The sequence below is a fragment of the Ambystoma mexicanum genome, chromosome 4q (genome assembly GCF_040938575.1).
Source record: "Ambystoma mexicanum isolate Mex_15411 chromosome 4q, UKY_AmexF1_1, whole genome shotgun sequence".
NCBI lineage: Eukaryota > Metazoa > Chordata > Amphibia > Caudata > Ambystomatidae > Ambystoma > Ambystoma mexicanum.
The window spans coordinates 272,106,113-272,124,853 of record NC_090928.1 but is presented as its reverse complement, the minus strand read 5'-3'; the positions used below and the strand labels follow the sequence as shown (position 1 = coordinate 272,124,853).

At 44.3% G+C, this 18,741-nt stretch overlaps 1 protein-coding gene across 2 annotated transcripts in view; it reads left to right on the top strand.

Annotated features, from left to right (window-relative positions):
* Window positions 1–18,741, top strand: part of LAMA4 (laminin subunit alpha 4) — a 576,642-nt gene that overhangs the window by 292,219 nt on the left and 265,682 nt on the right. The window contains exons 13-16 of one of the 2 annotated variants that reach the window (XM_069607855.1): window positions 1,878–2,074; window positions 5,343–5,459; window positions 16,907–17,055; window positions 17,300–17,438. In XM_069607855.1, coding sequence (XP_069463956.1) covers window positions 1,878–2,074; window positions 5,343–5,459; window positions 16,907–17,055; window positions 17,300–17,438 — 602 coding nt within the window. Of the gene's footprint in view, window positions 1–1,877; window positions 2,075–5,342; window positions 5,460–16,906; window positions 17,056–17,296; window positions 17,439–18,741 lie in introns of both variants that reach the window. The other variant, XM_069607854.1, reaches the window with a different exon arrangement.

Below are 18,741 nucleotides of genomic sequence, written 5' to 3'. Positions count from 1 at the left end.
GGGTGAGCCTTGGTGTTTGTAGTTTGAGTGTCTGGAGCCGTGTCCTTCTCCATTATATATGCTACAGCCTCCACAGGGTATTTGCCACTCGTATCAGGCTACTTGTCATTCCTGTTACCCAAGGCTTTTGAGAACTCTTCAATATGCCTACAACCTGTGCACCCCAGCTCAGCCTCAGAGGGCACCTGTTGTGGCCCTGATACCATCTGTGGAGCTCCGATTTGGAGACCCCTCTGGGATGCCTTATCCAGCATCCCATGAGGAGGGATCTCGTGAACTGCATAGTCTCTGCAGAAACTGGTATCACTTTTCATTAACCGTTCCATTATTTCAATGCATTTATCCAGACGTGCCAGATCCTTGGCTCTCGCCTTGGACTGTTCCTTACATAGGTCGACTAGACTTCCAAAATCCCTCGCCACATCTGCAAACACAGTCAGTGGCTCTCTATCTCTGTCTCTAAGTGATGGAAAAAGCTGGACTCCCCCGAACCCTAGCTGTATATGACTTGAGTGGGCAGGAGCAGGGGGGTACCCTGCATTTGGAGTTGATGAGGGGGCGCCTCCCAGTTCAGTGCTTCTCGGATGATCGCAATGATCGTTGGAGGTGAGTGGGCTACACCAGTTGTTTGCGCTAACATCAAACCACTATTTTCAGGGCTTTAGAAGACTGTGTCTGGGAGCGCCCAGACACCCACATTTTCAGCTGGTACACCAGATGTGAAATGATAGATGTGATAGGATAATGCCTCGGATCCCGAGGGGGGTGCATGTTCCAGCTACGGCCATACCTGTTTCTCCGGCACCTTCAGTCATCCGCGGGCACAGGCAGTTTTCAGCATAAAGTCTGTCTATAGACTGTTCCAGGGCCTTCAATGTGGCCCTGTCAGAGGAAGTTCTCGGGATGACAGTTCTGTCTCTGGTGGTCTTTGATGTCAGTTTTTATGTATTCACTGTTAACCCTCCTGCTGCTTTGGCAAACCTTGGGCACCCTGAGCTCGACGAAGAGTCCCTTATCAGCGACTCCTTGATGGTTAACGTTCTGTGTGTATCCGCCAGGTGGAGATACCACCTTGCAGTCGGTCAGATAACTCCTGAGTTAATGCCGTAGTTCCTCTAGTAGGTGACCGGAAAGTCTCTTCTTGAATACCCCAAGAGTGAATTATACTTATGTTTGCATTCAGTGCCGGCTTGTTCTTGCTTCGAAAGGGCCCATTTAATCGCTGTCTGAGTAAAATTACTATCATAGACTCCAGGATGGAGTTTCCTAGTTTTCCATTAACCAGATAGCCTGTAGCCTTCCGCTTTGGCTTCGGTTTAGGCTTTGATCTTGGCTTTATTCTGGACTTAGAGGTCGTGGGTGAAAGCCATATTAACAGACTTTTCTCAAAACGTTCTAATAAACAAAGCAGAGTTGGCGCTTCCACAGAAAACTGTGGGACACAGAAAATAGCTGTCACTTTGGTAGGGCACTGATATTAAAATTAGCATTAAGTGCCCACATTTGGGTGAATATGAATGCAGTTTCAGTTGCAGATGGCACCATACAAAAAGGTATGGGGATCTGTTGCTTGTTCTATGGAAAGAAATTAGGATAGACAGAGTGAACGAACGAGCATGCGCGTGGGTGTGTGTGTGCGTGTTAATGTTCATGTTGATTTTAAGAAATTAGCTTTTGCGTTTGAAGCTTCCTCACAGAAAAACTAAATAAATCTGCAAGGTGATAAATCTCCACATAGACAGTGGTTATAATTGTTAAAAATATTATTTTGCAATGGGTTCCTTTTTGTAATTGGCTACCTGGTACCAAGGGCCAATGATGCCAAATTCCAATTAAGTAACTCTGGAGATGTAATCTGTGTCTTCTTTCTTCCACAGTGTTCCTCCGAGTTCAGGAAGAGTGGCTGTCCATTGAGAATACCACCCTCTCTCTGATTCCCATGATATTGGATCAGTTGAACGAGAACCAGGCGCAGCTCTCAGACCTGGAGGCCGCCTTGGAGCAGGCACAGAGCCACGTCAGGCAAACAGAAGATAAGAACGCGGAGATCATTGCAAGACTTCAGGAAAACAAGGTACGAGTGCAGCTTCACGGTCACCGCGTCAAGCCAGACACAGAAAACAGACTCAGAATTGAGTGTTATGTGCTTCTATGGGTTTGTGACATTACACGTTCCAAACAACAGACTGTAATATGTGTCATCCCTTTCCAGTTCAAATAGAACAATTTTATGGTAACCCTTGGTATGTGCAGTGCTTTAAAGATCTCAGGCTGGGGCAATGAGCCCACTATGAAAATATTGATATTATGATATTAATAATTAGCTCCATTGCCTGACAAGGTAGCCAATGGGATCATTGGGTGTAACTGCCTGTGCAAGGCTGTGACCCCAGCAATCACTCCTTTCTCTATCTTTAAGCCAGCAATATGCATTTTGCTGACTGCCTCCTGTCACGCTCCCTCTGGGTGAAGGGTCATTACGACCAGTACGACCGACCCCTTCTGGCATTATTGTTAATCATACCACTGAGCACACTTAAAATGGTTTAATGTGTCTCCCTACACAAAAACAAGCCATGAAACTAGTCCATTCGGCACCTGTGACAAAATCCCCTTCCTAAGCCTAAAGTTAAATGGTGGGACTGCCAAGGAGGCCAAGTGCCACCACGAGCCGGGTGATGCTGGTCCTGCAGGTGATATTGGGACAATCCCCTGGCTACCACACCATGCACCCTATGGGACACCGCGGACTGGAACATAGTGCCATTCATTCAGGAATCCGGGTTTGTATGGTAAAGGTTTGCATCAGCCCCCTTAATACCACAATCTCTACACAAACACTTCTTCTAGAGTGAAAGACTTCTCCAGCTGATTTGGATAACCGGAGGTACAAGCAGGATTGGTCTCCTGCCCACCTACGTAACGTACATTGACATGGCATGGAGCTGGAGCCATGTTAGTGGTCTGTGAATAAGAGGGGGGAGCCACAGAGAGAGATGCTAAAGCTGCAACCGAGAACAGGCAATCCTCTTCACACACAGATGCCAGCAAAGTGGATGGCAGCCAGTTATATTGATACCAAAGTGCATGGTCGAAATTCCAGCCCCATTTCCGACAGCTGTGAAGTCGTCGGGTCAAAACCTTCTTAACAAATCAGACTCCAAATGAGGCAGCAAAGCAAAAGGGTGATGGCTGGAAGGATTATAACAAATTTTAACTTCTAGAATTGCTCTGAGCAACCCTGCATACCATTGTTCTTTACCTGCCAAGTCCTTACAAAAGGGAAAAGACCAAATGCAAACCGGGATTGGTCACACTGTAAAAAGGACAGTCTAGACAGAGGTGCTTGTTGACATCCATTCTGCACAAGACCACAAGCAGCAACAACAAACATAGTTCAGCCCCATTGTTCACCATCAGTGAGGTTTAGCTTGGTTTTTTAGACCAAGTAGGTACAGGGCCTACGTCTCGGTAAACCCATCACACTCAGGGTGACTACAACAAAACAAAAAGGTGATGGCTGGAAGGTTAAGAATGAATCTTAACCTCTGAGATTGCTCTGGGCAACTCGACAGACCATCATTTGTCTGCCAAGCAATTACGGAAAGGGGGAGACCATATGCAAATCAGGCTTGATCCCCGCCCCCAAACTGCTTGGTCACATCCCTTCTGCACGAGACCACAAACCACAGACATAGCACACACAGCTGAAACCCATTCATACCCACTCACTGGTTTGGCAAGGAAAAAAAGAAGACAGTTCAGAGCAGGGAGAGGGGTTATTCGATAAAGAAGCAAGGAGAGAGGATGTTAGAGAGTGAAGGAGACAGGAATCTGGAGGGGGGAGACAAGAAGCTGGAAAAGACTGTAGGGGAGAAGTCTAAAGAGAGAAAAATGGAGAATAAGAAGAAAGATGATGGAGAAGGCCAGTAGGAAATCATTTAGGAAGACCTTGCAGGAAAGAGCGAGAGAGAGGGATGGAGAAGAGGGAGAGAGAGAGAAAGAAAAAGGGAGAAGACCACCTGAGGACAAGGGAGGGGAGAGTGATGCAAAACCCACATCTAACAGGCTGAGCCCAGGGATGGTGGAAGAATGAACATGTGGCAAATGTCAAGGAGAAAGCAGTGAATAGGGAGGTGATGAGAGAAGGCCCATCCTCCCAGAAATCTGCACATGAGCAGACAGAGGGGGAGAGCGAGTGGGTTGGTTGGCACTAAAGCGAAGACCCTGAGCGAGAGAGTTGGCAAAAGGTCTATTGTGGGACCCAAGGAAGCCATTGAATCATCTCTCGCAAGAAAAACCTCCTGGGCCTCTCTGTGGGAGCAGGCCTAGACTCAACGTTTTACACAGCCCAGTGGATGGCCTCTTCTGACAACAAGTGACCACAGCAGGATGTCTCCCCGCTGTACCTGAGCCACCAAGCGCTGTCCACAAAAGCGAGATGTGCCCCATCTCATCCAAAGACTGAGTGTGATGAAGCGAGACCCCAAGAGAACCCAAAGGAAGGGGAAACATGGCTTTCCTAGTTTTTGGCCTTTGTATTTGATTTGCGGCTGCCCCTCTATTTCTTTGACAAGCACTGACCTCTCAGGTTAATGGAAAGTTGTAAGACATACTTGATGACTAACTGAAGAACGTGTTGCATGCATTCTGAGAACCAGAGGCATGAACTTAACCCAACACCCTAAACTCGCGAGGCCAAAGGGGGGTTTGCAGGGTGAGTAGAAGAAGGTTTGTTTATCAGTCATAAGGTATAGAACCAAAATTGTTATCTTTAAGTTTGAATGCACCTAAATCTTTTTCTAGGTGGTCTAGGAAGGTGGGTGACAATGGCCAAAATAGTCACGCCGTGATCGGCCATGGTCTGACGGTGGCTGGTGATAGTCCACTATGCTCAGTGATCGTCATCCACGGTTGATGGCCATAAACTAGGGTTGTGTTCGGAGTCTGCTAAAGTGCATTCCCGTTGACTGAACCTAACATGTCTACACCTTTCAAATAATACCAAACGACTGACCCTAAAATGGCTTCTAGGCGAGACAAAGGGTAATGAATGAAATGCCAACGCCCATCTCTAAATAATTGAGCAATAGGTTGGCTCCCATACAGGTAGCTCTAAATGATCCAAAACTAAAAAGGACCATGTTTTCGAGTAGAAAATTCTTTAATGGGTATTGCAACCGTTTCTCTCGAAGTGCACCAGAAGTGCAGCAGAAGCGCACCAAAAGTGCAGCAGAAGCGCTTCCATCCATGGGTCATACTGGTCGGAGACACAGACAACGTAATGTTATTTCCGAATCATGGTTTTTAGTTTCTAAAATAAAAATATGTGTTTAATGCAGATTCAACAGGAAAATGTAATGGATCAAGAGGAAGCTGTGAACCAGACCCTAGTTATGGCCGAGTTGGATTTGAGTGACTCCCACCTGATCATCGCAGACATAAGTGAAGCAATCAAGGTAGGGCCCTGAAATAAGTGTGAACATTATTTTTATGTAAAGGTGACACACTGGGGGTGATAGGGCATGTTTTTGTTTGCATGTTTGCATGTTAACTACTCGCTAGTGCATTTCTTCCCTATAACTGGGCTTCCAGTAAAGCGTAGTCTGGCACACAGCATGCATCACATTCACAAGAAGAGCATGGTGGCAACATTAAGAGACACTTCAAAGGCTGCCCAGTAGTTCTATCAATAGAATACAGACAGAAGACGTGTTTGGAGATGTGGAGTACACTCGCAAGCTAATTGGTGGCTGCTGTTGATTGTGTGAAAGTTTTGAATCGAGCGTGAGAGGTTTTTGGGCACAGCTCAAGGGGAGCAGGAGCTATTTGCTTTGTAGTGTGCTCGCACCCAGACAATTCTTTGCAAATTGTGGGGTTTGCCTTTTTCTGTACTTTAACAGTAATGTGTACTTTGTGAAGCTAAAGCTGTGTCAAGTGGGCATTGTGTTAAAATTTGAAATGGGACATGAGCCCAGTGAGACCATAGTTGACACTAAGATATTTGTAGGTGGTAGTAAGCCTGGTACCCGGAAAATGGTTCGAAAATGGTGGGCTCTGCTTTTCCCCACATTGTACCAGTACATAAATAAACTCTGAAAAGGGACAACACCTAAGGATGAGAAAAGGCCTGAATGCAAATGCTCATTGAAAGAATTAAAAATACACTTTGTTGACCAATTTAAATCCACTTAAAAACACACACATATATATATATATATATATATATATATATATATATATATATATATATATATATCCACATCCAAAAATAGACAAAAACATTAAAAACATTGAAAGTGAAATCAAAGGGCAAAGTGGAAATACACAGAGATTACCCCACTGAATATTGTTGGTATTTACCTATAATCGAAATACATTTAAGCAGTTGTTTAAGAATCAAACACGACATATTACACCAATACTAAAATTGTATTATGTACGCTCTACATGTTTCGGTCCTATATACTTTGAATGTTGGACCTTCCGCAGGGGTGGGGCAAACGATGTTTAAGGGTGGACTTCAGAGGCTATAAGAAAAACACCACTCAATTAGAAATTGTCAATCCACTTAAAAGTGTTTCTTCCACAGGCCTAGTATAGACCATTCCAACTTTCACCAACATAGGATCTTTTTGTCAACCCATGACCATCCAACTGCATCATAACATTAAAAAAAATAAATGCAAAATAAATATATATATACAAAATATATAATTGGTTATTTATAAAGCGCTTAATACCCAGAGTTTTCTAAGCACGGACCAGGGATCGACCCAGTGTTGCTCTGCGTCATCTTGGTTCCATGGTGAGCGTGTTGCCCCTGTGCTATCCTCCTGAGACATTGCCAATACAAATAAACAATAACCATTACACTATTAGCCACCTCACCCTAAACCACTATTGAGCATCAAACATCTCGCAAATAGGAAATAGCTCAAACCTCCACAACAATATCCATTGCCTTGAATAAATCAATAATGCTAAGAAAAATAGGGAAATGAATAAGGAGCCAGGCCAATGTAGCAACTTCCAACCTCCATAACAGTGCTGTACAGTATAATCTAGGTTCAAAATACAAAGAATCAAGAAAAAACAACTTTAAAGATGCAGAAATATCAAGAAAGCAATACCATCCAGAAAATGAATTGAAAAGATACCCCATACATCACCAGTGCCATACCCCATGTTTGAAATACAGCATAACACCAGTCATAAGTGTGGTCATCAAGGTGAACTCAAAAAAGGCATGCAACCCGGCCACAGAGAGTAAACATTTTTTTTTAAACAACTGAAGGCTATAATGAGGAGGATACCTGAACCCTAAGGTATCAAGAGATGTACACAAAGAGACCCAATGTGGCACTAACACTGCCAGGAGTAATCCCGCATAAGCATATCATTGGCCGGAAGAACGGTCCTCACAGTGGACCGGAAATGGCTCATGCGCCGTGCCCAAACCACAGTTTACCTACAAAGAGCTAATTAGCCCCAACATGCCACACATGTGACGATAAACGAAAGTCCGGTGTTAGTAACAGTCAGAAACCGCCAACGCAGTCCAAAGTCCGCTATAAATAAATGATAAAGTCTTATCTAAGGAAACACCCCGAGCATACATTGCATGGGATTTCAATATATTAGAAGACCTTTAAATGACCTTCATACCTAACAAAACGAGAGAGAAGTCCTCATCGCACTGTGTCCATTAGCACCTAGGGTTTTCACCACCATTGCACCAGTAAATGAATTACAGATGATAACAAGGAAACTAAATCAGGCCCACCTCATTTTCATCCATTGTGCAGGGTCTGATCAATGTGAAGTTCGGAGGGGAAGCCTAGACCGCTTGACAGCTTTGATGCATTGGGACGGGGCAGGGAGGAAAGGCTCGTTTGTGGTGGGATAATCTTCAGGTAGGGGACAGGTGTGATGATTGTTCAAGAGGGTATCCAGGGCGTCAGGCTCTTTTATTAAGCAACAGTGCACTGCTGGAGAATGGGGGACATAGCACAAAGGTCAGAATCTGAATGGACTCATCGAAGTGGGGATTTAAGGGCAGGATCGCTCTAGCCAAGGTGTCCTAAGAGCATCAGAGGCCCATTCATGCAGCCTCTGTATCCTTGTTATAAAGGAGCCAATGGTGTAAGGGCCTCCCTGTTCTGTCAGTTCCTGCAGTAGGACAAGCAAATGTAACTGACCCCACAAATAAGTCATTCTCGTAGAAGAAGAGGTTGGCAGGACCAACATGTATGAGTACATGGATCAATGTTTAAGCAAATAAAAACAGGAAGAATGGAGCTGGTGTTGCTTGTGTGTGTGTGTTAGGGTTATTTCCAGTGGGTCTCCAACTTTTGTCTGATCAGTCTTACTGGGCTTATAGAGCCCTTTTAATAGCTAAAAAACAGGTTTTGAAGTATTCAGTGATACTCGTTCAACGATTGACAGCTGGCTACATGATCTGTCCATTCTATCAAACAGAAAGAAGACCAGTTATAAACGAATAAAAAGAATGGACAAGTGTCTTGCGATTTGGAATACCTCTAATGACTTATATGTTTGCTGTCCCTTAGGTTCCTTAAATCCCCCCTCCTGTTTTTTTTCTTTCTCCTGCTTCTCTCTCACCCCTTGTTCTATTCTCATTTACTGTCTTAATTTTCAGTAAATATGGTGTTTTTGTATATTATTCCGCAGATTCTGATTGTTATCTTTTCATGTAAAACACTGGTTTTAATTTTTTCTTATTATTACTCTTTAATGTACCATTTGTTCTTATTTCTGTCATTAATATTAAAATTATAATAAAATACATTTTTAAAAAAATAGGAAGATTTTGCTTCAGAATTTTCACATGTAACATTGGTTGGGGCAAGGGCAGCGTGCATGCGAAAGAAACACAATATAGGTGTATTTTGGCTGCACGCTGGTCGCATTTATTGCACATCAAACAACTTAAATGTGACATGAAAGTCCTGTTCTACCAAAACATCTAATGGAGGAAGAAAAACATTACATTCAGCAAACAGGTGGTATCACAAAACAGTGCATGTCATCAGCCCCTGAAGCCCTTCATGACAGATGGCCCACTCCACCCAACCATCCCCTTTTGGGAGTGGTACCAGGAGGCCCCAGGCCCTGGACCTATTCTGAATGCTTCGTGGTCCTGCCATCCCAGTCCCCCAAATTACTGTGACCCCTACCGGCCCAAAGTCCCCAGCGAGAGGCAACCAGCCTACACCACCAGCCAACCGTGGATACAGGTGGACCACGACCACCTGCAGTCGGGGGGAACTTCCGCCATCCAAGGTGGTACTGATAAAAGGCATACAATTCTGAAACATCTCTGTTCCCTGCTGAGACAGGTGCACCCTGTCATGATGGAAATTATCTGAGCCTCTCAACATCCCATTGGCTACAATCCTGAAGCGCTGGTGGCAGGATGCCAACCGGTCCAGTTTATGAGCAGAAATGTTCAATAGACATGCCAGCACCCTCGGCCCCCAGGCTGTCCGTGGGATGATCTGTGACGAGGCGATGATCGCCCAATGACAAAACGTGCCCATCCATGAAAAAGTGGAGACCAGTTTCCCTCAGCTCTCTCCTGCCCAGAAAGACCAGCTCGTTACCCCTATGTGCAATATGTCGAAGTCTGGGTCCGACATGCCTCTCCTGCTGCTTTCCTTCACCACAACATCGCTCAATTGATGCAGCCGGAGACCCTCAAAGACAATGCACCAAATTGGCACGTCAGAATCCCTCACAAGATCTTGCTTCTCCTGAACCAATCGCACCATCCTACTAATGATTACATGACTAATTATCCAAACCACGCGCCTTATCAACATCCTCTAAGGAAGTGCAAAAACAGGAGAAGTGAGATACAAAGCAAGCAACAGCACACAATATGTACCAACAAACCATGAAACAGCGCAACCATGCACTTGTGAGGCCAAATGTAGACTCTGAATTCATTTGATTCCCATCTCCCCCAAATTCATAATATTCCCTGGTTCTAAGTCAACACTAGTCGCTGTGGTGGCAACCCCTATCGAGAAGAATGTGGCACAAAACCCAACCCCCCAAGGCCTTTTGGAACACCCTCTGGAATTGGAAGTGCAACAGACTGGTCCCATCCTGATGCACAAACATCCTTACGGCACAGTCTGCCTGTGCTACTAAAAACTTATATGCGCATGAAGAAACCCTAGCCCCTTTACATTTTTGATTGGTCTTAGACCGCCTGATCCACAGGTTTACCATTGCTTTGCTACAAACTTTCACATTGCTGCATGCGAGCCCCCGACACCTATGGTAAGTGGATGTCGCCCAATTCACCTATTCAAAAGGCCCCATAAGAGACAGTAACCAACACCCCTCTGAAGAGAAAACGTTAATATCTGTCACAGAAAATCCCTTCTAATGACCGTACAATGTCCCATAATTTACTCATTTCCAAAGGCCTCCTGTTATCCTTCGTTGACCACTATAACCTGCTCCATCCTGCCAAAGCCTTGCGCACTGTCAAATCCCCTACCTGATTTGCCATCTCCTATAAGCCTGCAAAAAAACGTACAGCAGTTACATGTCTCCGTGAGAGAGCGCTGGACACCCCCTGATTATGTAGTTATCCCAGATAATGCAACCAGGGAGCCCTATCAAACAAAGACCCAATGCCCTGCTCCTGGCAGAAAACTCAAAACTCTTTGAATGCTGCCTCCTAGGCCGACTTAGTTTTCGCTGCCAATGACCCTGCGATCACTGGCGAGGGTGCAGGGCACTACGCTTCGAGAGAATATCCGGGAATGGTGTCATCCACGGTTCCGCCTTCGGTTGCCATCGCCGCAGTGCCTGCATCTTGAAACGAGACAAAGTATCAGCAGCATTACTGGTAACACCAGGGACATGTCTTGCACGAAAACATATGCTGACCACCAAATATTTTTGGTGGTCAGCATATGTTTTTGTGCAATCTCTTTAGCAATCGAAGACCAGTCTCTTTAGCAATCTAAGACCTCGGGACATGCTGTACGCTGATTGTTAATGGTCTGGACCTGCTATCAATTAAAGAAATGGGGCCATAATTTTCTAGTTTGTTTTCTGTCCCATTTCATATAATTCAGCATTTTCTGTGCTGAAAGCCAGCTTTTAGGAATGATATCACATAATTAAAAATCAACAAGATTTTTGGGAGGCCTCACTGTCTATGCCTATGTCTGAGAAGAACGTGTTACAAAAACTGTAATGACTTAAACATGGTCACAATGAGGAAATCAAACGTTCTTTCCAAATGAGTGGTCCAAAATATCAAAAATACAGTTTAACAGAGGATTTTTAATGTTCCATGAACAGAAAACGCCACGAAAATCTATGTTATAAAATGGATCCAAAGTCAAAGTTAGTTTAAAAAAAAGGCCAACCAGAATGTTTTCATTAATGGGATCCTTCCCTCCTTTCTTAGAGAGCAATGCTGATTTTACCTCAAAATCAGCTAAAACAAAATCTAGCATGGTCGTAACTCCCTCCACCACAGAATTTGTTTTAACCAAAATCCTGTCTTATCAATCGGGCCCTTTACAGAGGTCTTCATCTTGTACCAGTTAGGGAAGTTCCATGGTGGGTTGGATGGGATGTCTGCGAAATGGTTGGATCTGTCAATGTGTCACATGATCTTATCAGTTTGTCGGTGAAGAATTGATGATGCGACTGATCGATGACAGATTGTGGTAGGCAGGTTGTTGCAGGGTGAGATGGCCCTGAGTGTTTTGCTCTTGTCGGATGCTTGTGTTATTGTCAATGTAGGTGATGGTTTTGGTGGTGGTGATCGGGTAGCTCCTTGGAGGGAGTCTATGTAGAAATCTCAGGATGGAATGTTTGTCCTTCTATACCAGATATTTCATTTTGTGAGGGTAGTGCATGTTCTGTTGGTAATTCATGCATGTACCAGGCTTCACAAACTTTGGATTTGTTCTTTCTTGATTTCAGAACTGTTTGGGTTTTCAATGTTTCTGGCAGGGTGTTGTTTGGTGTATTTAGAAAAGTACTGACACATTTTCAGAGGTCAGAGGTGGACACAAGGTTGATCAGGTGTTCTTCTCGTGCACTAAACAGGAATCTCTTGAAGGAGCTGTGTAGCATCTTGGATGGGTTTGATTTGCCAGGATGGCGAGATGATATGTGGTGAAGCCCGGTGAGTATAGCAGCCTAGTGTTGCCAGTCCAAGGATATGTGTGTTAGGCCTTAGCTGACTGTGGATGCAGCGACTATTTGATTCAGTTTGTTACCTTTAAAGCAAGTGGGTTTACTTTTAGAAAGTCAAGGCAATAAAAGCGTTTTTTTTTAATTCCTGGTTGCTGAGGTGGTTGGTGGATTAAGCTATCCGGGAAAGTGTTCAATTGGTGTAGTCATGATGAGCTCTGCAATTTCTTTAAAGAAGAGTTTGTTGGCCCGGGGCATTCTTCAGATCAGGTAACAGGTCTGCGTGATCTGATTAGGCAGTGGCAGGGGAAGAGTGGCAAGTTCCATGGGGCTGAGGTCTTAGGGCTCCTGGAGAGTGCAGATGCTTAATGTCTCGTGTATGGCTGCAAGCCCTCGTCCAGTCATTATTTGTATTTTTATTTTTATTTTGTCATTTGTATTGCGCACCTAACTGGGCGCATTTTGCTTAAGAAGGATGGTTACATTAGTTGCTTGCATAGTTCTTAGATTACAGAGGTTGCTTGCATAGTTCTTAGGTTACAGAGGTTGCTACAGAGGTGGCTTGCATAGTTCTTAGGTTACAGAGGTTGCTTGCATAGTTCTTAGGTTACAGAGGTTGCGTGCATAGGTAAATTGCATTGATTACATCATACATCAGGCTGAAGTTGTTATATAATGCATTGGGTTATCATGTTTACAGAGACTACATTGCTCAGTGATCAATGAGATTGCTGCTCTGAGAACAGGGAGATTGCAGATGAGTATGCAAGTCATATTATGTCAGGCGACATTTGCAAGGTGCAACATTCCCCATGTTCTTTGTTTCTTTGCACTGACAGTCTTGGTTAGATATGTTTACCTCAGAAAAGGTCCCACTGCGGGCACCGAATGACTACTTCCCCAATACCTTAAAGTGGACGCTAGGAATGGCTTGCTGGCTGAAGGACTGTGAGAATCTGAGTCATCTGGCTCACTTCAGCATTGCTTCAATATGTTTCAAGATGCCTGGGTATCAGTGTTAGCATAAGTTTGTTCATCTGTTTTGAAAGTGGGGTCTTATGGCTCTGAGCCATCTTTCTTTGAGAGCTTCCCAGAATCCTGCATCTCTATGTCAGGTGGTCTGGTGTCCAGGAGCTGCACATCTGCCTATACACTATTGTGGTGTTAGCAGTTTCCCAAATTCTGAAGTCTTTTGGGGAGTGTGCTGGAATGTGGGTCGGGTGGGAAGGAGATTATGTGGTAAGTGTGAGAGGTGAGAGAGAGGGGATTTGTGAATCTAAATGTGGTATTATAGTGTTATTGACAGTGGGTGTTTGAGTGTTATTCATTGTCACAGGTGAACTATGCAGCCTGAGCGGGCAGAATATGGGTGTTTAGGATTTGTAGGGTGTGGAGTAAGCCAAGAGGGATCTTCATCAATAGAAAGATGGGTTCAAAGGTCTGGATACAGCAATGGTTTATGGTGTTTGCATTGGTGGGTGAAATGGCTGAGAGTAGTCTGCATGGGTGAGTGCAGGGTTATGGGAGATGTATGGTGTGAGGGGGAGGGATGCAGTAAAGGATGGTGAGGTGTCATTGTGATGGTGGCGAATAGTGCGATGGCTTAGGACAAGAGCTGTCAGGCGTGGCTTAACGGGTTCTGGGTGTGAGTGCAGAGTTGGTGGTGGGTGCGATGGTGGTCGGGCTAGCTGTAGCAGTGTGGATACGTGATATGGGGGTCAACCAAGTCTATCTGATCAAATGGGCATTGACCCTTTGTGTGGTAAAGTGCTCAGCAATGTCTGCAGTGTGGAGGACTGCATTGCGTGCTATACGTATCAAAACATTGCATGCATGGTTAATGTGGGCTAGATAGGTAGCGGTAATTGGAATGAAGGTGGGGTTATGAGGGTTGAGGTAGTGCGGCTTCTGAGAGTGTGCTGGTTGTTTGTATGTACAGGTAAGGTGAATGTGTGAGAGGATTGCGTGTTGTGATGCACATTGTACAGGATTTACCTCAATAGGATGGTGTATAGGTACTGGCCCTTGCAGGGCCTTCAAGAAGCAGATAGGGGCAGGCCTTGGCTTCATCAGTCATAGCTTCAGATGCCTCCATAAAGACGTCCCGTGGACGCTACTATGAGAAAGGGAGTGTCAATTCACGTGAATGCTGTTGTGAGATGGTGACGGGATTCTACACAACAATTAGTTGTTGTGAATCAGATTGTTTTTCGGAAACTGATTGTTTTTTACACAATTCATTTGAAGAATTCCTTTTTTGTGCAAACGGATTCATTTTTGCAACAAATCAATGTATTTTGCCAGAGCGAAACCTTTAGGAAAAAATTGGACTTATTTGCACTTTGCCAACAAAGCACATTTTGGGACAAAAAAGCCCAGCTTGCTTTTGGGGAAATAGGAAGTGCCCTGTCAGGACAATGTACAGTGAGATCCCGGCATTCTCAAATTCTCAAGTGGCATATTATACTGTCAATTCTCCATTGGACAGGCATTCATAATGGAAGGGTGCGATTTTAGCAAAGCCAGTTGGACTTTACATAGCATCCAGCGAACCTTTTCCATCACAAATCTGGGACTGGAAAAGAGAGAGGATGAACAGCTCCTGAATAGGATGCTAGCACGTTGTTATGCTCTTGCAACTGTGCGCTGCAAGCACATGTAATAAAAAACCTTTCACATGCCTGGACTGGCCTATAGGACAATATGGAAATGCCCGAACCAAAACACGCAAAATGCTAGTGTGGGCCAGTTTGATGATTTACTTCACTATGTGCATAGTAGTTTTGATCAGTGTTATTGAATAAGTATTCTTATAAAAGCCCAATTTGCATCATATTTTATCAAAAAAACTCCCCCTTGGGTACCATTCAAACAGTCTGTCACAAAGGAAATGAATTGCCATTTGCAACTGTGGGCCACTTTTTCATTGGTGCCCGAGACAATGGGCCTCATGACAAGTTTGCCAGTCCGGAAACAAGGGTGCCAGTAAGCTCACCGGCACCTTTGTTTCAAGATCGACAAACTCTGCATCTGCCTACCAGAACTGCTGTGCCCGACAGGTGTGACCCTGCCGGGCACAGCGGCCACGGTAGGCAGACCTGTCATGGAAGCACCGGCACCATTAGCAACAGTGCCAGTGCTTCCGTGTCCCCATTCCCATAGAGTAACTTACAGAGACTTATAAGGACTTACATTTTACCAGTGCCTGACTTCCTGGGTCCGCCAGATTTGTCATCTCCCGGTGGCACCGGGAAGTCAGGCAGCAGTAAAATATCACGGCCCTGCAGCAACCCGCTGGTAGCACCGACAGAGTTACCGCCAGACCCAGTAATGAGGTCCAATGTTATGCCCAAGTCCAACCCTGACCGTTCACTGTTGAAAGTACAGCGTAGACTTCTGTATGCTGGCTCCTGGTTTACTGTTGAATGTTTCTTTTAAAAACACCTATGAATGCTTTGGTTCTGTAACAATATGAGCATATACTCTACCAGGCTTGGACTGGCCTATAGGGCAATGCCTGAACCAAAACGCAAAATGCTAGTGTGGACCAGTTTTTTGTGTCAAAGTGGCCCACTTTTTGGCCAATGTGGGCCATTTTGATGAGTTACTTGAAAATGTACAATGGAGCTCCACCTAACCGACCCACTAAAAAAATCATCCCTATGCTTAGACCTCTCAAACTCTAAACAAAACACAATCAAACCTATTTTGCACAACAAAGGGCATGCACTTCACTACACGGCAACAATGAAACAAACCACACGTAGCCCCGCATAACAGCACATGACAACTACCAACCGAAAACTCACACCTATGCTCAGCAAATGGTGTAAACCGGACTGAAGCTGCTAACAGCACATCACAGCGCTCTTGCGCTTTTCACGCTCCATCCTACTTACTTACCCGACTCTCATGCTTTTCAGATCCACCAGAGCTCCAGGGGACCACTCCAGTGGTGATAGTGTGTGGTTTAAATATCCTTTAAAATAACATAACCTGTGGCTAGTAGTTGTGACCAGCGTTGTTGAATACATATGCTTTAAAATGCACAATTTGTATCACATTTTATCCAAAAACTCCCACTTGGGTACTATTCAAACAGTGGCACAAAAGGAATGAGTTGCCACTTGCAACTGTGGGTCACTTTTGTATAGGTGCCCGAGACACTTTTATGCCCCAGTCCGACCCTGTACTCTGCCAACGAAGCAAAGAAAAAGTGTAATTTGACGGCTGATTACAACAAGGGCGCGTTCCATTGGGCACTTGGTCTACACAAGGACAATTATTCATGCACAGTTTTTAAGGATATTGCTTTTAGTTTGAAGCATGTTTTCAAAAACTGTGTACGAAGTTATATCGTTTGCCCTTGCTTACACCACCTGCCAAACTGAACACCTGCTTGTAATTAGCCTTGACACTGAGAACGTTTCTTTTGATTGGGCACCTCAGGAACTTTTCACGCCTACTTTATAACACTTTGATCTGTTGAACCCTCTCAAACTGTTTTGGCTCGTAGCTCCCCTAGAGTTTGAGAAGCTGGAACTGGCAGAACTCACCGAAATGTGTGAGATTCTAGTTCCACTCAAATCAGTTTGTCCATGACTTATCAATTTCCCTTGGACAGATGACATCTTTTAATACAGAATGTCCAGTCTGTTCTCTCTGTTTGCTTTTCAGCTTCTGCTAATGTCATTAATGTTCTCATTTTTAGAATGTGTCTGGGTTTTCTGCGGAAATCGATGGCGCTAAGAAAGAATTGCAGGAAAAACTGTCCAATGTGTCTCGCTACGACAAGGACCTCGTGCAGAGAGCAGTGGACTACGCACACGAGCTCCAAGGACTGGCCGACGAGTTGCAAAAGTAATTGACCTTTTTGGGTGCTTTTCATTTTCTTAACCCCTTAAGTGCCAAGGACTAGTATGCTCGTCCTTTTTGCATAGACTCGCATAATATAGGCTGGCACTTCAAGCAAATACGTTTATACCAGTATATGTTCACATATGTTTATATTTTTCAATATAATGAAATGATGCTCAGCTTTTAACAGGCCTATCTTGGGGTTATGAATGTAAATGAATCGTCCACTCTGTCTTCTGAACAGCAGCTCACACATTATCGATACGAACGGCCTGGTTCACAAAGCGCTGAACGCCTCAAATGTCTATGAAAATATTGCAAATTACATCGAAGATGCCGATGAAACTGCAGCAATAGCATTGAACACTTCGAATCGGCTAACCGACGTAAGTGATTTTGCAGTTTTTTGTACACGCCTTCTTTATATTGCAGCAAATGTTAACTAGCTCGCCTTGCATTGCTTCCCTTGCGCTTTCACCAGGATTGTAAGCCTGTGTGAACCAGAGTGTTCCATTTATTTTTGGCACAAAAATAAAGATGTGCCATTTGCACAATGGGCATCTGAATTAGTATTTTTTTAATTTGGTTCAAATAGCGCCTTACACCAAAGCGCTGAACATGAGAACAAGCACAGTATAACTAATGAAATAACATTTAAAACACAGAATATTTCTGTGGTTGCCGTAACCCTCATTAACCAGATGAAAGAAGTTAAGATCGTAGAGAGTCCCGAAAGAATGAATAAAGAGTGATAGAATGGAGAGAGAGAGGGAGAGTGTTACACACATGCAAATACCCTTATACACCCCTTTGCACACGTGCACAAATAAGCGGTCGTTTCGGCGCATTTCAATGAGCATCACAAATTCAAAACTGGGATATGCATTGAAATACACAGAAAAGCAACACATCTCCCCTCCGCGTGTTTGCAACATGTGCAAGGGGAAGGGAAAGGCATAAAAGAACATTTGTGACTCTATCATATTTTGCAACACATCTCCCCTCCGCGTGTTTGCAACATGTGCAAGGGGAAGGGAAAGGCATAAAAGAACATTTGTGACTCTATCATATTTAGCAACACATCTCCCCTCCGCGTGTTTGCAACATGTGCAAGGGGAAGGGAAAGGCATAAAAGAACATTTGTGACTCTATCACATTTAGCAACACATCTCCCCTCCGCGTGTTTGCAACATGTGCAAGGGGAAGGGAAAGGCATAAAAGAACATTTGTGACTCTATCACATTTAGCAACACATCTCCCCTCCGCGTGTTTGCAACATGTGCAAGGGGAAGGGAAAGGCATAAAAGAACATTTGTGACTCTATCATATTTAGCGACACATCTCCCCTCCGCGTGTTTGCAACATGTGCAAGGGGAAGGGAAAGGCATAAAAGAACATTTGTGACTCTATCATATTTAGCGACACATCTCCCCTCCGCGTGTTTGCAACATGTGCAAGGGGAAGGGAAAGGCATAAAAGAACATTTGTGACTCTATCATATTTAGCGACACATCTCCCCTCCGCGTGTTTGCAACATGTGCAAGGGGAAGGGAAAGGCATAAAAGAACATTTGTGACTCTATCACATTTAGCAACACATCTCCCCTCCGCGTGTTTGCAACATGTGCAAGGGGAAGGGAAAGGCATAAAAGAACATTTGTGACACTATCATATTTAGCAACACATCTCC